Source organism: Phoenix dactylifera, chromosome 11 (genome assembly GCF_051530095.1).
Source record: "Phoenix dactylifera cultivar Ajwa chromosome 11, Ajwa_hap1_PhDact_Kaust_v1.1, whole genome shotgun sequence".
NCBI lineage: Eukaryota > Viridiplantae > Streptophyta > Magnoliopsida > Arecales > Arecaceae > Phoenix > Phoenix dactylifera.
Window position 1 is genome coordinate 22,854,974 of NC_143200.1, and position 26,908 is coordinate 22,881,881.

At 40.7% G+C, this 26,908-nt stretch overlaps 2 protein-coding genes across 3 annotated transcripts; both read right to left on the reverse strand.

Moving 5' to 3' along the window:
- Positions 1-5,361: 5,361 nt before the first annotated feature.
- Positions 5,362-13,126, reverse strand: LOC103706468 (AmmeMemoRadiSam system protein B). Its single transcript, XM_008790568.6, has 8 exons — positions 12,526-13,126; positions 11,699-11,783; positions 11,533-11,601; positions 9,591-9,703; positions 9,143-9,254; positions 8,920-9,063; positions 5,903-6,077; positions 5,362-5,794 (listed from the first exon to the last, which is right to left on the reverse strand). The coding sequence occupies exons 1-8, from the start codon at positions 12,575-12,577 to the stop codon at positions 5,669-5,671; spliced, it is 876 nt and encodes a 291-aa protein (XP_008788790.1). The 5' UTR covers positions 12,578-13,126; the 3' UTR covers positions 5,362-5,668.
- Positions 13,127-14,563: 1,437 nt separating this feature from the next.
- Positions 14,564-26,374, reverse strand: LOC103706467 (protein OS-9 homolog). 2 transcript variants are annotated; one of them, XM_008790567.6, is made up of 8 exons: positions 21,551-26,374; positions 17,547-17,623; positions 16,504-16,707; positions 16,345-16,416; positions 15,476-15,591; positions 15,258-15,324; positions 15,071-15,177; positions 14,564-14,886 (listed from the first exon to the last, which is right to left on the reverse strand). In XM_008790567.6, exons 1-8 carry the CDS (start codon positions 21,657-21,659, stop codon positions 14,742-14,744), a joined length of 897 nt encoding a protein of 298 aa, XP_008788789.3. In that variant the 5' UTR covers positions 21,660-26,374; the 3' UTR covers positions 14,564-14,741. The 2 variants fall into 2 exon arrangements, with proteins under 2 accessions (XP_008788789.3, XP_088563429.1); XM_088707303.2 differs by having other exon boundaries at positions 16,504-16,719; positions 21,551-21,892.
- Between the last annotated feature and the right edge of the window lie 534 nt (positions 26,375-26,908).

Genomic DNA, 26,908 nt, shown 5'->3' on the forward strand with positions numbered 1-26,908 from the left:
AATCTTTCTTTTTATCTTTTATTAGACAAAATAATATACTTTTGGTCCGTATATTCATTTTGGAAGGAATTTTGAATTAAAATTTATTTTAAAAAAATACAAGTGAAAATAATAACTGCTATTTATATTCTAATTGTCCGGTATAGAAAGAGATTAAAAAAAACAAGGGTAATTATATTTCTCGGTTTATTTATTTCAATAATGTAATGGGGTGAACAAAACCATTTTATAACATCATTATTTTAAGCTGTGTGAGAATAAGTAAACCTCTCTACGGGCTTGTGTGGAGAGTGGGTATTTGGAGAGGTAGAAGTGGGTTGATGTTTGAGGATTCCTGGAGCCACCAATGGGATAGAAGTTATGTGGGAGAATCCTGTCAGCTCCCAAGAGGGAAGGGAAGGGGGAGGGGGGAAAAAAAAAAAATCTTTGGTGGCTGAGCTGCTCATTGCCTTTTGTGGAAGGAAGAAAGAGCTGCTTTTCCTTCTTTTTGTACTGCAGGAGACTGTCAGTTGGGGGCCTATCTCTTAGGCTTCTAAGTCCTTGTGATGGGATCTAAAGTGCTGTTAATAGTAGTTTACATAACTTGTTGCACATAAAGATAATGCGCAATTACCTAATGGTTCTTATGATGCTTTAGAAGGCATTGCATAACCAGAAGTGGAGGTCTTTGTCTAGTTTTCACTGCCTAATAAATAAAGTATTGTTTTTATCTTAAATATTTTATTTAGCTAGTAATATTTAGCATGTTGACATTTAATTAGCAGTCAACATTTTTTTTCTTTTTGACTTTGAAGGAGAGGGATTTTTTTTTTTTTGTAGAGTATAGAACTTAAAGATATTTGATGTTTACTAAATTAGAGCTTATTTAATGATTCATATGATTTATCCTAGGAGGATTAGGAAGCTAACAAAAGAGTCTTTTAATAATTGGGTAATAATTGGCTTTAATGGAAAACTCGTACAACTAACATTAGCATGTGGGATACATCTAAGAGGTGCCAAATTGGAGACGCCAAGGATGAAATGTCGGTATTTGTCCCAAGTGTGCTTGTAAATCATGTGGTGGTGATTGACATGCCCCAATAGTCTTGCTAAGGACCTAACCCACATCTCACATGCAATAAATCCAAATGGGTCTATTCCTCTAATAGTCACAGTATCCTCCATTATTTTTATTAAAAAATAAATATTGACCATTGAAAAGAGAAATTATATGCCATTCATAATTACTTTTCTTCCTTTTTTTCAAAAAAGTCCTTAAAATTCCTTAGAAATTACCTTTCTAGAGCTAAGTTTTTACTATAAACATGCATGCTTTTTCACTAGTAGCAGAAGACATTTTTGACTTGCTATGAGAAGTTGATGTTGTAATCTTCTCATCTCTAGTGTCCATTTTGTCTTATCCCATCTAATCACCAAACATTTTCAAATGAGAATCTATTGCAGGGATCCATCTAAATGGACAATCATGTAATGGAAGAAAATAAGAAGTGTCCTATAATAACTTCTTTTTCCCTATTTGTTTCTGCTGCAATTGCAATATCCCGCTAGCCTAATATGTATGCAAAGTCTCTTGTAGTAGATTAGGCATGGTCAACAAATCTGCCCGGCAATAAATTGTATAGAGGCTTAGTTGCAAGAATTTCTTTCAGCCTGCTTACAATTACAAGCTACAAAAAAGTTTTTCCGTGCAAATTGATGACATTATTACTAAAGTTTTTGTTTGTTCTCTCTCAACTAACGACTAGTGAGTTTGCTCTCTCTACACCACTCATCTCCACCTAAATTAAACGGCCCTAATTAGTTATAAATTTTATAATATTCAAACAATATAAATTGCTCATATTTTTAAGCTTTAAATATCTTCTAAGTAGTACAAGGTTGAGTTTTTATTTGCACATACATTGCATGTGCTAAATATTATTATTTATTTTGGTTACAAAATATTACTCATTGACAATGTAAACATTTTAACTATATCTTTTATTTTACATATAATATTTAGTAAATCCGTTTCTCTTGGTTCAATTACCATTTTTCAAAAAAATAAAAGAGAAGTGCATCAATTAAAAGTGAACCATATTTATCAACTTATATAAATAATTGAAACATAAGATTGCATCCAGGTCTGTAGAAGGGCTCAATTTGAATGTTGTTTTCGTCCAATCCAAATGCAACCCATGCGAGCCCTACGGAAGCCGACAGTGGCCTAAAAATACTCCCCATCGGATGCTGTTCGTTGTATTTAATAATTTGAAAGCAGTTCAGTGTACCAGGCGACAAATGCCAAGCAGCCATCACATCACGAGATATATAAAGATATCAAGATACAACCGAAAGGATTCTCTCCGATTTCTCCAAGATCTGCAAACGTTTGCCGTCGTGAAATCTTTCAACGTCTCGTTAACCCGACCCAAAGTTTTTCTCGTATCCTCCTCATCCGAGACAGCTGAAATGGGTGTCGGCATCCCGCAAACAGCCATTTTTTATATCATAATCACAAAAAATTATTTTACGGTCCCTCTGTACGCATATGAATTAAAAGTACCAAAAAAATGAGGCCATAAGAATATGATACTGGTCGATTTGAATCACGTTACGAGCAAATATTTTTTGCAAGCGGAAAGCACCGTGGTTTCGCATGCACATGGAGGCTGCTACGGACTTTAGCGCTAACGTCTTGGACTGCATTATTTGCCATGTTCCTTCCACCCGTTGGATGGGACATTTTTTGAAAAAAATAAAATGAAATACTGTTACAGTCACTATACACCATTCCATCATGATAAACAATAATGATGATGATGGTATATTGGATAGAGTAAAAAAATTATATCCTGCACTATATATATATATATATATCACCTTATCTTTTTCTTCTTATGGTTCCCATTCATCATGCATCATGTAACTGTGCAATTTATCTTTTTTTATGAACTTTATTTGTCATGTATTCATCTCGAAAAATGAACTGGCTATATTAATTGGTATATGCTTGGATATAATTTGCTGGTAAAAATGATCATTCAGATATTATGGTATTATTTTTGCCTACTAACTAAATAAATTTAATAATTTTTTTACCATTTTCTGCACATATTTTTAAAATGTTGCGTATTCATTAGACAGTGGAAAGGAAGTCTATGTTTTCTCTCTTGACCGTATCACTTATTATGTCACAACACTGACTAGTTAGATCCGTTTAGTTGTTATTTATTGCTTATGTGTTGGATGACAAGAAATATGAAATTATTTAATGCTATAAGCAATATGTTAAGCACCTAATTATGCTTTACATGCACACTGGACTGCCCATTACAACCACCATCTACCCCGTGTTACCTTAACCATTTTTGGTTGATGGATGATCATAATTTGAACTTCTTACAGTACCTATTATTTTTTATATCTATTACCATTGCAGCTATTATTATTATTATTATTATTATTATTATTATTATTGCAGTTAAACTATTTTTGGATACGTAATTTTATTAAATTATAAAGCTGCCCTATTTTAAGGATATGCAAATCTGCCTCTGAGTAAGGATTTTTCAATCCTGTGGCTAGGAAATTAATCGAGGCTTCAAAATTGAAATCAATTGCCGTTATAATTTCTAATTTTTTTGATTATCTAAATAAAGCAAAATCATTCCAGAAAAAAGTAAAAAATTTTGTACACAAGAGATAAACTCTATTTATATACCTCCAAACTAAATTATCATGTTATGATTTCTAAATAGTGAATCTTATCTATTAATGTCAGTCATGCCATCCAGTAGCCCACCGTGACAACTAATAGTAAATATTGCAACAGCAAACATTGCATTCTAGATTCAATGCATTGCCGTGCTTTCATTATAATCTATGTTATATCAAACCTAAAAGGTCTCGGGACACAATTATCCGTATGGATGTTATTCAGTTGAGAAAGATTGGAATTACACCTAAAAAAAAATTAAAAATGTATTTAATCATCAAGTTACATAATCAATAAAAAAATAATTTAAAAATATACTGAAAAAGCACAACCATCCATAATTTTCTGACATGCACGGTACATGCCATACTCAAGACGATCAATAATTGCCACCCCTCGGGCACATTTATAATAATGTAACGGGATAACGACTTCAAAACCTCGACGGATCATTAACGTTAAGTGAGCCTCTGAAATTTTACTATACTGGTGGCTTTCAGATAAGGTTTTAACGGCCGTTACCTCTCATGGTGGGCGCAAGTAGGCTCGGAAAAAGTAAAAACATGAGAAGGATTCTTTCAGGAGCAGGTAAAGTGGCATCAGTCTGATTCTGTAGTGGCCTGACTGCATGCGAAAGTGGGAAAGGGACCTGGCATGGAGGAGGAAGATGTTAGTGCCTCGTGGGCCAGTTCATAGAGTTGAGAAGACCACATCTAGCACAAGCTAAGCTATCGAACTCTTAACATAAATTGCTGGAGTTTCCAAATAAGCCAAAACTTCTTCTTCTAGTGATTGATTTGCATGAAAGAATTATGTTTATAGTTACTGTATTGATGCAACTATTAGCTCATCTTTTCTTGCTTTTTAGACCAGACGTCACTGTATCCATAGCCTCGTATTTTGAATCGGCAACTGGCACCTCTCGAGTCTTGCCCTATTAGCACAGTCAGCGGCTTTTTTCTTGGTCTCTTTCTCTCTGTGTCTTTGCCCTTTTGAAACTCTTCCTCCATCTTTGTCCTTCCCCCCTTGAAACTCTCCCCGCACTCATAACCTCCCCTGTCCAAGCCGAACCCGCTACAGCAGCACAGGAATACGAATGAATCTTTGCTTCTTTTTTTCTTTGTTGTTAGCTCTTTGACTTGTCCCCTATCAACTACTCTTGCTTCATCCCCACCACTCTTATCTAGAGTGATTGAACACCAACCAAACTAATTTCATCAGGAGATTGGCGATGCTAGCCATTGCAGAACACACTTGTTTTCATATATTTATTTGAATTACTTCAGTTATAGGCGTATATTTTAACTGGCGGAATTGGAACAAACACATGATACAACGTCGCCTACTCTGTGATATACTGCAGGCCCAGATGCTCAATTGCTTGTAAGTTGGATAAGCCGTGCCAGGCTCGCCCTGATGCACCACAAATCCTGCCCATTTTGCTGCCTGCATCACAAAGATGCCCTTAGCTGGTGTTCTATTGCTTCCAAATTCTAGCTAAAGATCCCCATACTTCGACAGAAATGGATCATGAATGACTCGATATAAGAGGTCGGCCCCTAAGAAGTTACAATGGCAACTCCAGCTTCGGGAGGAATGGTAACGGCAGGGACTGGCACAAACATATCAACCAAAAGGAGGAGAATAAAAGAAGCAGGGACTGGCATGGAGAGGTAAATCGAATATAATGTTCAATAGGTGGCTCCAAGTAGAGAGCCAGGTTGTGCAGACAATGAGTACCATGATCTTGACAACATAACTCACATCATAGCAAACAGAATTTGCTCCATAAACTACACATGATCTGGGAGCTTTTTGTTAATTTGAATTAGGGCTCTGTGTTCTGCCTTGCAACATGAGAACCGGACAGTAAAGAACTGCGGCTTTTATGAACTTCCAGGCAATTGTGGAGCTGCTTCTAAACACAACTGACAGTCTACTGAATCAAGATGCAAAGGTTCAACCGCATCAGCTATCTACCTTTGCAGCTGCTGATGCGTAGCTAACACTGCTCTCTCGCATGGTTTTGCACTGGCTTGATTGTTCGTATCGGACGAAACCGATACTAATCTTTGTCGAGCAGTTCCTCAGCATCTGGCAAAGACAAAAAAGGGGTAAAAAAAGGGAGAGGGCTTTACAGATTCTAAAGCAAATATTAGAGTTGATAAGACTTGATGAATATAAGAAACAAGCCACTCTTACATGGAGGAAAACACTGATGGGATGGCGTCCACAGATGGTGTTATCATATTCCTGCAGATATTGTTTGAATGCATCTGGATCCCCAGTCTCAATGATTTCCATACCCATACGATCCAGGGCCTCAATGGACTTGTAGATAGGACCTTGCTTCTTGTCATAATATGTGTAGTTGAACCTGTTACAATCATGCAGTGAAGTAAAGCATCAATTCTGAGTGCTTTGGGGCATGCTGCCAGATAACCTGCAGCATGAGATAATAAGAGAAGATAAACAAGCTAACGTGCATAGCAATAAATAATCACATTAGAGTCCAGTTTAAGTGCTTATCGTGTATACATCTCTTGGCTTGTAATTAAAACCAAATGGTAAAATGCTCTCCAACAGGTAAGTCAATGATTGAGTGACACAAGGGCTCCTTTTTATACATTAATAAAGAGCTAAAGCCTTTCAGAACAGGCAGCTGTGACTTTGTGATAAAAAAGAGTTTTTCCCCCTTTTTCGAGTATTATTTTTGATAAACAATAGAAAATAATAAAATGGTGCTTTTTCTTTCACACAAGAAAGAGGTATGTCCAGAAGAATTTTGTCTTTATTTATATACCATGTAAAACTTTGTCTCACACCTAAAGAAAAACAATCAGAAACTGTTTCTAGAAAAGCCAAGGTTGGACAGAAGACACCCCAAGGGTAAATAATTTAGGCTAAAAATGGCACATATTGCTGCCTGCTGCAGTACTGATTGATTAGATGGTTTATGACACTAGGCAACTGAGAAGGCTGAGTTTTAATTTATTGTGCTTCCTGTAGACTATACAGTTTGCTGGTTGTGAAACATGCCTAGGCTCTTAAACATTGCAGAATAATGATCCCTGGCAGTTCCCTGACATGAGAGGTAATGAAAATGATGCATGATTCATCAGTAACTATCATCCATTTAGGATTCTGATTCGCATATAAATAAGCATGTCTATCATTTAGGCTGGACCAGTTTTGCATGTGTAAACCAACGCAGGTTATCCCATCTGGGAACATATTTATGAATCCATTTTCCACAATTCATTGTTTCAAGCTATATCCTTTGTGTTGCAAATGAAAAGAAGTTTGACAAAAATGTTAATATCCTGCAACCAAATTAATGTTACAAATATTAATAAAAGCAATTTGCTTATTATAAAACATCAAACAACAGAATTCTTACACTTAATTTATAATCAACATCACATAATATTATTATACAGAACGTGTGCATCCTTTGGGCCTTAGCAGCATCATATGATACCCCACTATGTTGGGGTTCTCCAAATGTGTCTGACAGTATCAGTCATGGACATGTAAGTACATGACAGGTTTCAGTGTTGCCAATACTTAAAACATAACCAATTATACTAAATATGAGCTTATTTATTTTATTTTATTTTTTTGAGAACATGTTTAAAAAACACCATTCACTTCCTAACACTTCTATCATTGACTTCTTGCTCATAAACCATTGTGCAACAGTAGTATAGGTATAAAGAAAATGGAGGATAATGTAACAGGGACACCACCAAGGTGGTAGCCCAGTTGGAACGGAGCGTTTGCTTCCAACCAAGTGGTTCCAGGTTCGAAACGCGCGGGCGTCGATTAAATTCGGGGACCGGATGCCCCATGCCTGGACACGGGGTCTGGAAGCGCTACTGGTTGGCTGGTAGCCTGGGTGGTGCCAGGTGTGACGTACTCACACGGAGGGTCGGGTCGGGTAACTGAGCCGGCCCACGGGTGGGGAGGGTATGAGTAAAATAGGTCGGGGTGCCCAACACACGACTCGGTCTACCCGCATCGAACATTTTCCTGGCGGGGTGGGGGCCCAGTGGTCGGGGCTGCTACGCGGGGGTGGGCTTGTCCCTTCCTCCCCCCTTCTCCTTTTTCTTTAGCAAAAAAAAAATAAAAAAAAAAATAATGTAACAGGGACCTTTGAGAAAGAAGAATAGACCTTGCAAGGGAGGAGAAGGTCAAGTTAAGGAGGAGGGGGGGGGGGGGGGGGGGGAGTGAATTGGAGGAAAAAGTAACCTTAATTTTGGGTTTAGTTCAAAAATGAAGTAGACTTTGCATTTGCTCAAGATCTGTATAAATATGATATGATGATTGTAAAAGAATCATCAACCAGATTTTACACATCCTAAAAGGAATAGTGCTCAGAGCCTTAGATCCGAGTTACCTTCAGACTATTCTTTTACAGGAATATGAAATTGCATTGTGTTGCAAAGAGAAGCAGGAAGGGAAAAGGGAATGGGGAGGGGACAAAATAGAAGATGAGGCCAGAATACCATTTTTGTTACAAGAATGAGTGATCATAGAGCTATCAATACGACCAACATAACGCTGAACAACCACTCCTTAAACGTACAGTTCTTTACATGGATGGGATCTAATGTCGTTCTAATGTGGCCCATTAGCGTATCTAACAAAAAAAACAACAATAATATGAAAAAAGAAACACAAAGGGAGAAAAAGGATTCAACACTCTCCCTCAAGCCTATGAACAGAACCTTTTCTATGCACTTTTCCTTTTTTTTTGTTGACATTCTTACCATTTACCTCTTATAAATAACAACCAGCTATTTTTGCAAAAAATATAAAGATCTGAAAATAAGATTTTGAAAAAAAAAAATTTATACCCCAAATGACTAAATCACCTACATTACACTAAGAAGAAAGAAATATTTAGTTGATTCCTTGAGTAGTTGAGTTTCTTCCCTTGCCAATTTTTAGGTGTTTCTATTTCTGAACACTTCTAGTGAAACTATCCAGATACAAATGGCTGGCCATTCATTCCTAACACTGCAGACAGTCATATGATCCACTCATTCTCAACCAGATGGCTATGCAACAGATCACGATGCTTAACCTAGAAAAATGTCATACAACTATTTAGATCTGAAAACAAACTTTCATATAAAAATTTAAAGTTACCTTTTTATGTAGGTCAAAGAAAGATATGGTTACATTGGAAAAGAAAATCTAAACTAAGTTCATACCTAGATCCCCAATGGCAGAAGTCTGATGACACAGAAAAGAAGTTCTTGGGGTCATCCACATACTTAGCAAGCAATCTCCCGTACATGGCTTCATTTTCTGAGTTAAGAGCACCAACCAAAATAGGTACAATTTTTACAGGATAACTGTAACAAAGAACAACCCTCATAATCAGTCTCCATGCTATAACTCAAGGGCCAAAGCTCAGCTCATAAGTATAACTACCCATGGAACACTTTGGCAATGTAAGGCAAATGCATCTCCATGCTATGCTCCGCTTCATCCACATGAAGATCCATAAGTTCAAATTTTCCTGTTGCTCGCAGCTCATCATTCACTGGAACCAAGATACAGAGTAAATGATTCTGGTATGTTTTTGGATCTATCACTATCAATAAAACAGCAAAGGGAACAAAAAAATGTGCCAGAAATGACTCTAGGAACTTTAAAGTACTGATACAGGAGTACCTAATTAGAAGCTCAACTAGACTGACCCATTCTGATAAATTAAATAATATTTTACCTCATTTAGATAAATCTGACTGTAAGAAGTACTAGGCCATCCTACGGTTGTGCATATAGGAAGTGTATAATAGAGTCAAGAATGTTTCATGAAATGAAGTCAATATAAGATGCACACAGCAATCAGAATAAAAAGTATTTATGATAGTACCTTCCAAATCAATGGGCAAGTCTCCTACAGGCGTACTGTAAACAGTGGCTCTAGTAAGAGCACATCTTGGAGTGTAATAATGGTGAGATGGACCAAGTAGAAACACCCGTGAACTGTAATCATAGAACAATATATGTTTTAGTGAAAGCAATAGAGCAATTGCACCATGCTAAAAGGCAGCATGTATCTGTTGAGCATAGAACTAGCTTTAGATGGTCATATTAGCATGAAGAGTTGAAAGAAAATCAACTAAAAAAGAGAACCTGTAAAAAGAATAGGCTTAGCCTCGAGACAACTTGTGTTCCTTATTTTAGTTATTAGATTAAATTTATACTAGTAATGATGATGAAGGACTGCATTTGGAAAAATGATTCGCCAGTAAATGAAAGAGGAACACCAGCAAAATCACATCAAGATGAAACAGGATGAACAGTTCTGTTAAAGGAACCCAAATGGCAATTCTTGACCAACTTGAAACTACAAAGTGCAACGTACATTCATTACTAATTGGAGTCAAAGCAGTCAGGACTACTTCTGTAGGTTTCCACAGCCTTGACCAATGATGTTGACAAATTGCAACTCATTTTCCTTTATCTATCTGTTAACTGTCAGGAATTTGGCAATTTGCTGGAAGAAATAACCAGCGTTAAAGGCCTAAAAGTCATTTAGAATGCTAAATCCAACACAGTTAAGAGTGTGTTTGCATCTTCCTCGTCACATGGGACTCAACATGCCTTTTGAACTAATTTACCTGATGGACTTTGGAGTACACTAACACCATTGCAAAAAAAAAAAAAAAAAAATACCACTCCTCGTACAAACCCAATGGTACTACACTAGTCCATAGAGTCCATACTATATAAAAAGGGTCAATTTTGCCCATGGACCTATTGGTTTTCCTACTCAATCATCATCACTAGTTTTTTTAAAGTAAAACTTTATTCAAAGGATAATATTATTATAGAATATTGGTGTGAATACTAATAAAATCATGTCTACATGCTTAACTATCTCTCCCATACCTTTATCCATGATATCTCTTATAACCTTATTTATCCACAAGATTCATTTGGATTGTTGATGATTTTTTTTTAAGCAATCTTCTCTGCCCAAATTCCATGCTACCCACTCATTTGAAATGTTAATAAATCATTTTTCATTTATAGACATGCATTTGCACTTGCCTGTAAAAATCTAATCAGCACAAATGTGTATGCAACCGCAAGCAGTGGAGGTAGCAGGCATAGCTTCACTACGTTGCAACAATAATTGAAGCATGACAATTGCCAAGAACATTGAAACATAGAGGACCACACAAACCACGGAACAAACTGTACAGTGTCAAGAAAATTCACACATTACTCTTTAAATCTGAATGTTGTTCAATGGATATCACATATAATAAGCCTTACGCCATTAGCTCGAATTGGAAACTCTAATAGGAAAGGATAATGGTGTAGTCCTGTGAGAGTAATAAGCTCCCATATAGGTCAAGGTTCAAATTCTCAATTCAAACGATGGTCAAGCAATGACTAAATAGCAAGGTCAAGACTTGTCTTCCTCTTGCGGCATTGCATAATCTGCATCAGTGGAAATATATTCATAAAATTTGGCTCCTCCAAGTGTAAATCAATAAATTAAGTTGCACTCCATTACCAAATTAGGCATACATATGTACAGAATTACCAGCAACCATGCAATTGCGTTATACTTGAAAAACTTAATTGTGCAGACTGCAGAGCCTTGCTGGTTGTATAATAATGAACTCTAATAAAGTCAGCACCTTAGTTTGTTAATACAAATTACCAGCTTCGATTCATTAAGTGTCAGGAGGTCATTGCATAGCAGGCTGAGGTTAAATTGGTATGAAAATTGAAGTTTAACATTTGAATAATTCTGTGATTAATAAATGAAACTGAAAGGGAACGCATAATCAACTCACATGTTTGTTGGGTCTATGTTAGCAAATGAAAATGCTGCACAGCGACCTGAATATGAATAACCAGCATGCCTGTAGTGGGTAAAAAAAAAATGCAGCACAGTAACAATGGAGCACAGTGATGTTTTTAGTCGGATACACAACATGAAAAGATTGTGGGACAACTCACGGGGCAATTACGCCTCTAACATTAGGAGACTTTGCCAGGCCAGTTTCTCTGAGCCACCCATCGAGTTCCTCTTCCAGTTTGTTGGCTGTTAAGATTTCATGAAGGAACTCTTAGAAAAATCATTTATCATGAAGGTTTCTATGGTCACTTTAGTCAGTTCCTTACTCTGAATGGTGCCATATAATTAAACAATGATTAAATGGAAATACTATCTATAAAGGGCAGCCGAAATCTAGCCAGAAAAAGAATAAGAGGAACCATCAGATAAGGGATCCAAAAGTCCTTGATATTGCCTTAAACAGATAACAGTAGAGCTCTTCAAGATGCAGCATTAAACCACAACCATGACCACGAAGCCTTTCACCTTTATTAGGGAATAGCCTTCTCCATCAAGGTAAGGTTCTGCACTTAACGGAATATAATTTTAAGCATTCGTGCAACTAAATAATTCTAGAGGCATCGAATTCATCTTTTATGTGGCTCTTTTTCCCCCTTTTGCGAGTACTGACGTATATGCATTTCCAACATATCATTTTCTATTCCATGAATCCATAATGACATCTAAACAATTGTCGACAGCTGCCCCTAACCATCAGCTTCTAACGGAGTTCACCAAGCAATGCAATCCATTCCCCATGAATTGGTCCAATTTCCACTAATTACTTCAAACTCTAAAATAACCAAAAACCACCGACATCCAAATAATTCCTTCAGAAACGAATGGAAGCACACACAAGCTAATAGCACTGTTCTCTGCGATCGGGCTGTGAAAATATCCATTTAAAAGATCGAAAAGAAGAGAAGGGATCGAAAGGGATGAGATTCACCGTTGCTGGTGTACCAGGATCCCGCATGAGCCGCTCTTCTGATCCTCTCCATCCCGAGCTCTGCACCAGAGAGATCGAAAGCGAACGCCACAGAAAGAGAGAGAAGGGGGGAGGGGGAAGGGATGAGCAAAACCCTACCTTTCTCGGTGGAAATGGGAGCAAGAGAGATCGGTCCTTTTTATAAGGTCGGAGTGGTTGGAGTGGGAGTCCAAGAAAGCGGTGGGGATGGGACACGATAAGAAGCGCCACGATCAGCAGGAGCAGTTTAACGCTTAGCGGATCTCGTATAAGTTGGATTGCAAAATTATACTGAAGTTCCCTCAGATGCGCCGCATCTGTCTCGATCCAACGGTCTTTCTTTAAGAGTGGAGTGCGTCTGCCGTCGTTAGTACACGTGTTCGAGGATGAGAGGCATTGCATCCTGGCATCTGCCTGTGAGGCGGCCTATCTGGGTGACTTTCCTTTGCGTTGGAAGCACGCCTTGCTTTCGTCTTCCGCTAAACGATCTGAATCGCGGGCGGACCGGCTCGCCGTTTCCGTTTCAGGTTTCTAATAGCTGGTGTGCACGGCTAGAAACGGAATGGACTTCCTCGCCGTTTTCATTCTTCATTCTTATAACCAAATAGGATATAAGTTTAGTTGACAAAAAGGACCTTAATTTATAGTCCTCCAAGGATTGTAATATAGCTTGACAGACAAATTTAGATATTTATGAATGAAATTCAATGAGAATTGGTTTAAAGTCTATACCTTTTATTGGGTAAAATCTCTACTTTGCAAATAAGTTATTCTCATTTGCTTCGTATGGATTAATAGCTATCATAATTAATTAGGATGGTTGCAGAGGAGGCGTCGTAATGGGTATCTATATTTTCTCGTATTACACTAGCTTCAATAATCGGTATTAAGGGGAGAGAAAGTGGAAGTATAGATTGCAACCACATGCATCTCATTTGTGTTAAATAATTACTCAATACCACTATTATTGCTCGAGTAAACTTAACCATTTGCTTGAGAATTTTGTGGCATAATCATTGTAAAAGTAATAGAAATATTTCTATTCAACATGGCAAGAGCCTTCAATTATAAGAATTTGGATGTTCTAAATTCTAAATCGAAATGTAAAAATGTGATGACATTGCATATTGATAAATTTTGATGGGGTAAGACATTTTGAAAATTTTTGTGTGTATGTGCGTGCATGAGTGTGGGTGTGTGTGTGAGAGAGAGAGAGAGAGCAATAATGGACCAGCACAGGACCAGCATCTCCAAAAACGGGCCTCAGACTGAACCGAGGCCGAACAATGCAGGTCCTAATTGGACAACGCAGACCAATTTATAAGGGTTAAGTGGAGGCCCATTATAAGCCCATAGTGGCTTGCTGAGAGCAGCAAAGCGCGAATAGCCCCGGGTTATTACCGCTTGATGATTTGATCAGGTATGGTGGGAAGTGCAAAAAAAATGTGGTCTAATCAGCTTGCAGATTGCTAAATTTCAATTAACGGATCTAACTCTAGAACTCCACCTAGTTTTTGCAATTGATCGGTGGTCTAATCTGGAGACGTTTCTAGTGGGAAAATAGCTTAATTATGCTTATAGCTTGTGTTTTATATTGTACAATTGCATCATGCTGGTATCGTTTAGAGTTGCATATGTTTATAGCCTTCCATAATCTGTGTTTTTAACTAAATTTCTAACAGTTCTTTACCTTCTCGGGTTTCTACTCGAGCCGCCGATCCAGCCTCGAAGCATAGTTAGCACAAAGAAGCATTGAGATGTAACGCCATATTAACATTATTCCATCCATGTGAGATCAACTTAATGGATTAAATACAAAAACGATTTCATCTTTCAACTAGCTTAAAAAAAGAGAGTGAGAGTAAAATCTCGACCTAACTTCAACTATGAGGGGTGGTAGTTGACTGCACCAAGATTGACAAGGATCATCCAATTTGGCCAGACTTAATCAGCCATTTGCTTTTTCTACTCTCCTAGTATATATAATATATAGAGCAGAAAGGGCAAATAACAGCCAATGGGAATCCATCAATAGACTATCATTTCATATAACCAAGATGATAAAATATGTCCATGAAATTACAAATTGGATAGAGGCCACACTCAGTTTTGTCAGGAATTCACTGTTTTGAACACTCACTGGAGTCCTCTAATTACATGTCATTTTCTGGTCTTTGGGTTTGGGGGGGGAGCTAAAATCAAGTTGCATGCCGTTCAGTATCGTCGGTGATTATTGTAATCTGTGTGCCTTTAAGGCTGTCTTTTACCGATGAGTCTTTGATATCTCTGGGCATCTCATTGCAGTGGATGGTGTGCCATGTTGGCCTTTCTTGTTGAAACATCCTGCCATGGAGATCACAAGATCAATCAAAATAAGCAACATGCTTCCCACTCATCAATTAGTTACTGCTTTCCCGATGTTTTAACCTTTCAATTTTCTGATACGTTTGCAAAGGCAGGACCGAATAATCTACTGCTTCGGAATCACAATAAAAAAAAAGGACATTGGATGGATGTTGCGACTTACGGGTGCTTGCAAAGCATCGGGCATTGAAGTGTGATAACATACTTGCAAGTAGAGATCTCTTTTATTGAACTGATTATTACCACGGGCTCTGAGCATACAAACCTAACCTGCAAAGACACAAGAGTATTTGTGAGAAATATGCAAGATGAATTACACAGATTATGCTGCACGCTGAGTATTTATATACCTCAGTCTCTCGAGGTTGATTTGTAAGGTCGCAAATGGTTCCATTTGTATATTGATGAGCATGATACCTGATGAAATTTTCTAAAAGATCAGTTGATCATTTTATTTTTCTCATATTTACTTCATTATTTTTCGTCCTCTTTTTCATTTTTCTACTTGAACAGCCAAGCTGGGTCCAATTCATGACATCAAGACTGCCCGCCAAGAAAGAAGTTTTACCTTTGAGAGGCATCTTTGGAGCGAGGATCTTTTACCATGGAAACATCAGAATGGTTCTGGTTGAAAGCAGCTGTTACCTCAGGGTCAAACAAACCCAAAACAAATTCTTGAACAATCTGCAACAAAAGGAATCAACTTATTTCATATCATTTTGTGCCAGCATATACAGTTTCAAGGTAAGAGAAAATCATGATAACAGAGCTTACAGCATCAGTTGGATGATGACATGTATCAGGATTTGGTAAGGATTACAAAGAAAAGAGAGAGAACAGCCAAAAATTAAAGAAAAAGGTCCAAAAGCATAGATTGACTGAATTTTAATTTGATGAGAAGCCTTCAGTATTATGATATAAAATTATATCACAAATCACAAAAATCACTGATAAACAGAAGTTTACGACCAGTACTGAATGCAACAGAAGGTGAAGGTACCAGGGACAAAGAAATATAGCAAAAGTTATAATAGGGATGAGGCCACATAACCCCCATCCGAACATGGCAAATTGATGCATATAGAGTACTGAACTGATACATTAGTTATTCTTTATTCATGGGAAAAGCAATTGTGGTATGTCCAAGTGCAAGTTCATCTGCAGTGAAGGGAGGTTTGAGAATAGGATTGAAATGACTGAAAAGCTTGGTTTTGGTGTCTTAACAAGACGGGTCTCAATAAAGAATCTCATGGTACAGGGCATAAAATGACCTTTCCATGTAATTAAGTGTCAGTTGTAAAAATAGAGTGGAGGAAGAACTATCAGAATTTCTGAGCACTCAGGTGCATCCACTTGACATTATTTTTCCGGTCCCACCACCAAGGAATTTTTTTGATCTAAAGGGCTCACAAAGACCACAAGAAATCAACAGCTTACCTTATCATCTTCCAAGTGAAGTTGTCGCAAATGTTTCTCGTAACAAAATTCATAAGACCACCAACCTTCATGCTGCCAAAGACATGATATAATGTAAGATTTTTTTTAAAAAAGCTCTATCTAAAGAACTGTCAAGAGATCAATCTAATGAACCCTCACTCTGTAGAAGCACTTGTCTTTTAACACATCAATTAACTCATCTGGTGTCTTCAACTTGATCCTCCGGTCACTTTCTAAAAGGGCATTGCTTGAATTCTGTGGAGTAACGGACCTCACAGTTTTGGTTTCCTCAACCAAAGGCAAGAAACACATGTAACTTTGCCCCTCTTTATTGGACATCATCACTGACTCCAGGCCATTCTCCTGCAAAACAATCTCATCCATATCACCAATTGTGTTAGCCACTAACATAAATATTAATCTAGCGAACTTGATCTTAACAAAGCACGTCAACATCTCCCCACAAAAGAAGGAAAAATACGATCTTATAGATATCAAGAGATAAAATTAGGGCAAAATAATAATATCCCCAAAAAGTACGCAAAGAAAGGGGGAAAATATTTTTCCTGATAAAACAATTTCATTGCCATACTAAACAAGTCAATAATAAACATAAACGGCTCTTCTGGTATATGTGAATATCAGTTATTCTCTATCAAAAGAACCAGCAAATATTACAGAGTAAGCAGAAGATAATACTAGGTTCACTAATCACTACCATATAAGATAAAAACCATCTACTTTTACCTCCATGTCTTCACCTGGAAGTTCAGATTGTAGGATAATCAATCTCTACTTCTCCCACTTCAAATAATCCAAACTTATAAAGTTTCAGTTTATTTTTTCTGTTAAGTACTCTAACTCATCCCAAAAGGACAATGAAAACTTGTAGCCAAGTTTCAGGTTTCAAGAATCTCAATTGAATTCTTTTTCATAACTTTAATTCGCTGTAATACATTTTATTCCTATATGCCGAGCTTCTTGATGCATGGGAAATCTGAAAGACTGAAACAATAATATGACACATGAAAACAAACAGGATGACTCCCGGTTGGCACATATGCCAAAAGAACCAATTGGTATATCAAGGTAGAGTTCAGATATGAACATCTTTTCCAACAACTATAGACAACCCTTCATTAGTTGTAGATGTTCAAATCACGTAAAACACCAAACAGTGAGAGCTACATAAATATACTCACAGGATGAAAAGGTGACTCTGTTGAATGAAATTCAATCTTGTATTTTGGTTCACGAGAACTCCGTCCAAATGTTACACCTAATAGGCAAGGGATAAAAGAGCAATGAATTAATCTCTAACAACGTGCAGCAAAAAATCTATATTATGGTAGCTGTCATGATGCCCCACATAAACATGAATATGGCTGTCATGATATATTCCAATTTCTATCTAAAAGACACTTACATATGTACATGTGGTTTGTGTTTGCTTGTACGCAGACAATCAAGCTGACATGAGGGAGCAGATTTTTTAAACTAAAATCATGAGAAATGTAAATCTAGAACAATATTTTTCATCTCAAATTCGAGCAAAAATTAACATTAATGATACATGCTTAAGCAAAAGCATGGTAAAATCAACTATACTTAATGTCAACAATAGACATCATCTTGTACCAAGAAAAAGAAAGTGCCTATTTTTGTTGGATAGCCTAAGCCAAGCTCACCAAAACCCTAATTCTTCAAGAGTTTATTTTCCCATTTTCTTTCCCAATTTGAGTCCCATATAGGACATGCGGGAGGACAGTGAAGGCCGCCACCAACGTACCAGTAGCCAATGGGCTTATCAACAGCTGCTAACAGGTTAGCCAGCAGTTATGAGTGGTACCAGCGGCTGCAATGTCCAGCACTAGCACTAGGAGTGCATATATTTTTAGCCAATCCTCCTTTTCTTCTTCTAGTACTACTATCTCTAGCCATTCTTCTACATCTTTTTCTTCTTTTGTTTTTCTTGCTAGCCTCTATTCCGCTTGCCTTCCCCTCCTTCCTGATTCTTGTTTGTTGTGGCCCTGCAGCTTACTGGTTCCTCATTCCTACCCTCCTCCTCCTTTTGCTTCTTGCTAGGTGCTGGCTGGGTCTTGTGACCTGCTGGCTTCTGCAATAGCAGCTAGCCTGTTGCTGCTCTCCTTGTGGATTTTGATATTTAGAATTTTCGTTGTTAAAAATAGGTTTCATAGTACGATATATGATGAAAAAAGACTGTATATATAATTTATGCACATGCTTATTTGTGCATATGATTAAAGGTATGCATACTAAAAGCTTGGAGGCATACCCTCCCAATGTGGCTGTCTAAGTGTCTAGGAACCTACCTAGGCCATATAGGCAGTCCATCATTTGGCCTTGCTCAGGCAGTTGCACAACCTTGATATCTAGACAATTCTTTCATATATCATTTTCCAATAATCTGAGTAAACTAATTCAGTGTATTTGGTAATATGCACATCTGAACATAAAAGTATCAAGATGACATGAATGGTCATATACTATATAATTAAAATGGAGGCTCAGCTTGTGCTAAGCTTTCCATGCACCACGTGGACACCTGTATTAATGATATTATTAGTTATGGTTCTTTACTTTGATAATAAGTAGAGCTTTTATATCTAGTCTATTTTATTATATATCTAAAATGGAGGCTTAGCTTGCACCGAATGCCTATATTAATAATATCATTAATAAAGTTATAGATAATAAGTAGGGCTCTTATAGCCGATACAAGAGGAAGATAGGTCTATAATGATCACTTATTAGCAGATATATGTTATATGCGAGTATTATATTATCTATTCCTTTAATGATAAGTGAATACAAGTAATACATAATGAAGTATCATACTATTATTAATATTAAGTACAATTACACATATAATTCATATAATTGATACTTGAGAATGTTATCTAGCTAAAACAGATAAGTATTATATTATCTAAATGGATATTACTACAATGATGGGGAAACCCATCCTTTATCTACTATCCTACACCTTAGGGCTAGAGGTGGCTGTCGGTTGATGACAGGCAGTAAGCTGTGAATGACAAAGGGGAAAGCAACCCACATAAATTTTTTTGGTTCTTCTTTCTTTCTTTATTTATTTTTTCTGGTTGCTGGTTATGGAGGCGTTGCAACTGGTCTGCTGCTTCTGGGGCTACCAGTAGCACCAGCAGACATGCCAGTGTTGGGCTGCTTTTATAGCTGCTAGCAGCAGCAAGGGCTATGCTTGGGCAGCTGCCTAAGTGCCTAGATGCTAAACAGCCCCCTGGCCACCTGTCTCACACCTTTTATCTTTTGAAACCATGATTCTTTTAAGATCACAACCATCCTTTCCATACCTACTTCATCTAAAAAGCAACAGCCATGCATCAAGACTTTGAAATTTTTTCCACTGATTCACTTAACGCATCCATCGTGGGATGAGAGAAATGAAATGGGTTAATGTAAGGAAAGATGCCAAGGGGTGAGAGGGAGATTTGGGATGATGGCAATCCTCGTCTAGTCTTTTTGTCTCCCATCTGCCTTTTTCCCTATGAACCTCTTTTTCTTTTTTTATCTTTTTTGCTTTTTTATCACTCGCCAATCCCTCATGCTCTGTTTTGTCCCCAAAAGTCATTGCACTATATGTAAATAACAATCGACTAGCAATTCACTTATCACCTCCAACTGTGCCCCACCTTCTTCTTTTATTTATTTTTCCTCTTATCTCCCTTAGTTCCTTCTCTATGTATCTACATATACAAACATACTAATTTTCCTTTAAAAAAACTAGTTTTGTTGATTTTTATGGATTGTTTCTCTACCAGCCAGCCTGGTTGCTGAGGTATTGACCATCGGCCTTTCAGGGTGTCACCTTCTAAGACAACCTAGCCAGTTTGGCAACTTCTTGTTATCTTGAAATTTGCTGCTTGCTTCCTTCTTTGGTATCAAGTCTTGTTTCCATGCCTGCATCCCAGGCATAATGGCTATTGACTTTTCTTCTTGTCTGTGAATTTATATAAATCTTAGAACAACAAGCACTGCCTTATTACTTCATGTGAAACAAACTTTGCTTGGATGCAACATATACCTAAAAGGAAACCTAATATAGTTCTAACTGTATATCTTTTGATCAAGGCCAAGTTTAAAACCTTTAACATCTACAGTTACAAAAACATCAAGGCAGATGAAGAGAGACGATATCTTTAGATAAGCTCTGCATATTCTGGACCATAATTAACAGCACTATTAGAATAGAACTCTTCTATAATCTTCTGGATTAATATGTTGTCATAATTCTGAATTGGGCACTATGTCAGAAGCACCATTGTCAGCCTTCCAATTATTAAACATAGTGATAGCTTGGAGTTGAACTAGTTTACAGCGGTTCTATACATAGTGTTAGTCAGTCAACTAGGAAGTCTACCACGTTCAAGGCAAAAACTTCTCCAATTAGATTTTAGTAGTTAATATAAAAGTGGCACTTTTCTATTTAACTAAGTAAAGGCTGGATAATCTACTAGCACAGAAAATATCTATAAAAAATCAGGAGACTGTGTAGAAGATTTTTTAGGATATGGCTTATATCATCTTGCCTCAGCCTACTAAGAGACAATGTGCCTAGATCTTATGCATAGTAATTTAGGTGGGTTTAAGTAGATCCATGGTAACAATCTAATTTTATATGCTTATAATATATAGCTAATCGTTCAGTTTTCTTGCTCCAAGCCATTGATTTGAGCCGCAACCAGGGCAATAAAATGTATCACTTTGTGGTACTTTTGGCGAGAGAATTCTAGAAATAATGGACCTAGAAATAGGAATCTGATGGAGTTATTACCCTAAATTCTGTTTTTATTGATTCACAATCCCTAATCATAAACATGGATGAATATAATTCCTATGCCGAGAAACGTCAGTCTTCAAGAACGTGTAAACTGAAAACTATTTTGATTACAATTTCCAGTTGTGATTAGAATTCCCAACCAAACAGAGGCTTCGGTCCTAAATCGAACCTTTAAAACCTAAATCAAAGCTACCACTGAATAGACGCCCCCATAGCCCATCAAAAACCAAGAAAATCCAAAATTTTGCAAAAACCAGTTGGGTTCTTCCGCGAGAAAACATTTTCTCACACGAAAAGAAATCAGGCTGTTCAAAGTATATATAATTTAGGGAAAAATGAAGACATGCAAAAGGGTTGAGCGAATACCGGAAGTCGATGTGAAGAACTCGTCGGCTGAAACGGCGTTATGGAAGCGATCGTGGGGCGTGAGGAGGAGAAAGAAGAGGAAGCCGGCGAAGAATCTCGCAGCTCCCATCGAAGGGAGAAGAGGGCTTCCTGCCTCCAGCTTTCTTGGGATCTCTCTCGGCGACTGGGCGCCGGTGCCGCGCGATGGCGTGCAGGCGGCGGCGGTGGCGGAAGCAGCGGCTGTGTAGGTGGAGTCGATCAACGACGGAGCCGGAGGCGGAGCAGAGGCCTCGGAGTCGGAACCGGAAAGGGGGCCGGTATGTGGTACGAGAGTAATTCAAGATTCAATCTTGGACATTGGATAATTAATTTTGCCGACATCACATGTAGGTGAACACTTCGAAACTCATGTGTAATTAATTTATGAAAGGGACTAAAGAAGTAATTTTCCTCGATACGATTATACGAAGCCTACGGCACCAGCCGCTTCATGAAGCCTTCGGGCGACCAAGTCTTATGACGATTGACGAGGTCGAGCGAGGAAGTATATAATTTAATATCCAGTCAGTCGCTTAAAAGTGGATTTTGCAAGAACTTCCCAGAGTCATCCATTCTAGTACCATTCTCTCCCAATTAATTCTATATTTTTTTTAATTTATGTAGTTTTTTTTTTATAGTGACGTAGCTGATTATGTTCATGCGAAAATAATATGAGCAGCCGATATACCAAAAAAAATAAATATTTTGTAAAAAAACAACTTCTTCATTACTGATTTTGCAGAAAAAAGGTGAATTGGTTTTTTTTAAGTCTCCACCACATTCTTATTTTTTCCTGCATAAATTTTCCTCGCATAACTAGTGTTTCCCTAATACATAACCCAAAATATGGAGAGGGACCGGACGACATCACCGGAGAGGAGGAAGAATGGCGTCCAAGATGGTAGTGGAGAAGAGACGAATGGGGTTGAAGACAAACACAAGATCATAAGAAACAAGCCAATCAAAGTGGCGAACATAGAGGAGAGAAGAGAGGGCATTGTAGAGGATAGAGGAGGTGTTCTCGTAGTTCGAAGAAGAAAAGGATGGGGAGGAGGTGAAGGCGGTGGGCAAGGACAAGATGGAGGAGGTGGAAGAGGGCGGAAATGCTGATGATAGGGTGCATAGGTAGGGGAAGAAGATATTGACATCAAGTCTTGGAGGATGTTCTATTTGCATTGATACACATATACAAACTGATGCGTACACTCTATTTCCATTGATACACGTCTTTAAATGAACGAGACGGATAGCATATAACAATACGCATACGTTATTTTTTTGTACAAATACACATACCTTTTCCAAAAGTGTATTTTTCTATTTTGTTCACGGTCCACCTACTAGGAGGCCAATATGAACACCTATGGCCTTGTTCTTGGGTGATACACGTTTTATCCGTTCATAAGATTTGTTGATCCACATTTATTTATCCCAGACTACATTAGTCATTCTGATGCACATGCACTCAGTATTCGATACATAGCATACTACTTATATTTTTGGTTGCTCTAAGTACGTTCTCGGTGTACACTTTTCACTTGATACAAGCATAGCTTTTCTTGATGCACAGTTCCGTTAGCTATCTAGTTCTCCAATATATGCGTAACTAATATGGAATGTGCATATGGTTATTGTTACGGGGGAAATAAGCCGCCATGCCCCACGTGACCGGCACGCGCGCCCAGGAAGACTACGGCTGCCCTTTGATCCAGCAATCCGACCCCGAGTCGGACATCCTCGGCTCCGCAGCCCGACCCCGAGTCGGCTGCCCTTTGATCCAGCGCTCCGACCCCGAGTCGGACATCCTCGGCTCCGCAGCCCGACCCCGAGTCGGCTGCCCTTTGATCCAGCGCTCCGACCCCGAGTCGGACGTCCTCGGCTCCGCAGCCCAACCCCGAGTCGGCTGCCCCTTGATCCAGCAATCCGACTCCGAGTCGGATATCCTCGGCTCCGCAGCCCGACCCCGAGTCGGCTGCCCCTTGATCCAGCGCTCCGACCCCGAGTCGGACGTCCTCAGCTCCGCAGCCCGACCCCGAGTCGGCTGCCCTTTGATCCAGCAATCCGACCCCGAGTCGGATATCCTCGGCTCCGCAGCCCGACCCCGAGTCGGCTGCCCCTTGATCCAGCGCTCCGACCCCGAGTCGGAGATCTCTTGATAACGACAGGCTATTCCCCAGAGGCACGCCGCGGCCTCCTGCTCCACTACTCCCTGCAACGGCTGTATCCGATGCTGCTCCACGATCTCCTGCATCAGCCGTACAAAGCGGAGCCCCACTATGCCCTGACGTGGCCGTACCCGGTGCTGCTCCACGACGCCCTGTAACGGCCATGTCAGTGGCCACACCATCGTGCCCCACGATAACGAACCCCCCTGAGAGACCCCCCAGCCAGGTATATATGCGGCTGGGGGGAGAAAGGGAGGGAGGTGAGCAATATCTCCCAGAGCACTCTCTTACTTGCGATTATCACCTCTCCTCCTCCTCCAATCTCCTCTGACTTGACCGTCGGAGGGCCATCACCACCCTGGTGGTGGTGCAAGGCTTGTTTGCAGGTTTCTTGGCGGAAGGTGGAGCGCAACCAACACCAACCAAGACAACTCAGACGGAACCCCGTTCACACCGCAGTGCCAATCGTTCTCGGTTTGGACCACCAGCAACAGTTGGCGCTAGAGGAAGGGAGTGATCTTAGAACGATCGTAATGGCACGGCGAGGTGGTCGTGGAGCTTCCAATGCTTCCGGTCGCGGAGCCTCTCGCGCCTCCGGCCGAGAGGCTGCTGCGTCCCCAACGCACTCTCAGCAGCACTCCACCGCCCCTTCTCCCATTCAGACGGTCGAAGCTGCTCAGTTCGACCAGCTAGCCCAGCAGGTTCGCACCCTCGCGGAGGCAGTGCAGAATCTGCAGGGTGTGATCTCTCGGGTGCCGCAACGGGCTCAGGAGCCGCTGCCCCCCGAGCACTCGCCTCTTCCTCACAACCCGCGCTCCTTCCTCTCCCATGGAGAGGAGCGCCGGCGCGAGGAGGATTCTCGAGTGTGGTCCATTCTGCCAGGACCTTCTCATCGAAGCTGTACGGGGTACGAGAGGCGGACCCGGGGGCGTTCTCAGACACCCCAGTCCTCGAGGGCTCGGACCATTCCCCATCGCTTCGGCCCAGCGGAAATTTTTGATTGTCGCCATCGACTACTTCACCAAGTGGGTGGAGGCAGAGCCACTGGCCACCATCACGGAGGCGCAAGTCCGGAAGTTCGTAAAGAAGAACATCATTGTCCGATTTGGGGTACCTCGGGTCCTCATCTCGGATAACGGTCGACAGTTTGATAACAAGCATTTCCGAGACTTCTGCGAGGAGTTCGGGATCGAACATCGGTTCACGTCCGTGTCGCATCCCCAAACCAACGGCGAGGCCGAGGTCACAAATCGGACAATCCTCCAAGGTATCAAAGCGCGGATCGGACGGACGGGGCAAGCTTGGGTCGAGGAACTCGAGAATGTCCTTTGGGCGTATCGGACCACGCATCGGACTCCTACCGGGGAGACGCCTTTCAGCCTAACCTATGGCACGGAAGCCGTTGTCCCCGTAGAGCTCGGACTTCCCTCACCTCGGGTAACCGCACACCGACCCGAGGCCAACTCGGAGCAACTCCGAGGGAACCTGGATCTCTTGGAAGAAGCAAGGGAAATGGCGCAGGTTCGGATGGCAATGTATCAGCGGAGGGTGGCCCGATATTACAACTCCAAAGTCCGACCGAAGCTTTTCAGAATTGGAGATCTGGTGCTGAGGCGAGCTAAGGCATCTCAACCTACGGAAGGTGGGAAGCTAGCGCCGAATTGGGAAGGCCCGTATAAAGTTCGTTGGGTAAACCGACCTGGCTCCTACCAGTTGGAAGCCCTAGATGGCCGAGAAATTCCAAGGGGCTGGAATTCCGCTAACCTGCAGATGTATTACCAGTAGAACAACAAGGCCAGAAAGACAATTTGAAAAGGTGCAACACTTTTCATTTCAATAATTTCTGGTTACAATGGCGTGCTCGTGTGATTACAAGGAATTCCCAGAGGGGAATTAGGGAGTAAAGAAAGCAAAGAAGAGGTGGAGAATCCGTGGAGCTGAGGACCGAGGATCCCAAACCCTCAACCCAAAGCAGCTGCAATCCCACCGGAAGTGGGTGCTTCTAACCGGAGGCGCCATCCAGCACCTCACCAAAAAGACGAGGAGCCGCCGCAGAAGAAGCTCCCGCTGCCCCCAGGGGAACGCCGCCTCCAAAGGATATTCCCATCCTCCCCAGTGGTAGGAAAGAGAAGGAATACGAGGGGGAAGAGCATATGGAGGCGCGGTCCCGGACTGAGCGTCTGGTGCAGAGCTCAATCGGGAGGCTGAACTTCAAGGAGGGGAGATGTGATCCCGGATGAAACGCCTAGAGCGGAGTTCCGCCGGGAAGACCCTCCTTGTTGATCCCAGATGAAACGGCTAGTTGGCTGAAGTCGCAAGGGGAGCGCCTCCCCTTTCCTTCAACAGGAGTCTCTCAGTCATATGCCAAGGAGGAGGTCCGCGATCCATGGCAACCTGAACAGCTCCGGCTTGGCAAACTCCATCGTACCTGCACCTGTATTTATAGCCAAACTGCGGCCCCCTGGTCGTTCCGATGCGGGTGGCTCCAATAAATGCAGGCGCATTGAAACCGGAGCCGTTCCGGCTCCCGAGGCGTATCTCCCCACGATTTCCTAAGCGTCATTCTCCTTAAACCGCATTCTTTGTGCAGGACAATCCGGGTGTCATGTACCCCTAGGTCCACATATCTCCGCTCGCGCCCAGGCCGTATCGTCCTCGAAGAACCCGCGTATCGCGGCCGCTCAACTAACACTCCTCGCAAGCAGCAGCTGGCGATCCGATTTCCCAGGTAACGCATTAATTAGCGTTTAATGCCCTTCTCGTGTTCCCCCAGGCAACGCTTAGAGAAAAGGAGAAACATGATCGCGGCTGGCCACGGAGAAACCCCGTCGGGCAGCGAGCGACAAGCGCACGACCAGCGAGCGGAATTTCCCGAGGCTCGGCCCTCGGATGCCTGGCTAGCCCGATGATCATCCCGGGAGCAGACTAGCCGGAAGCCCCGACCGGTCGCCTCGGCTTGTGCCAGCCTTGGCCGACCAACGAGCGGAATGTCCCGAGGCTCGGCCCTCGGATGCCAGGCTAACCCGACGATCATCCCGGGAGCAGACTAGCCTGAAGCCCCGACCGGTCGCCTCGGCTTGCGCCAGCCTTGGCCGACCAACGAGCGGAATGTCCCGAGGCTCGGCCCTCGGATGCCAGGCTAACCCGACGATCATCCCGGGAGCAGACTAGCCTG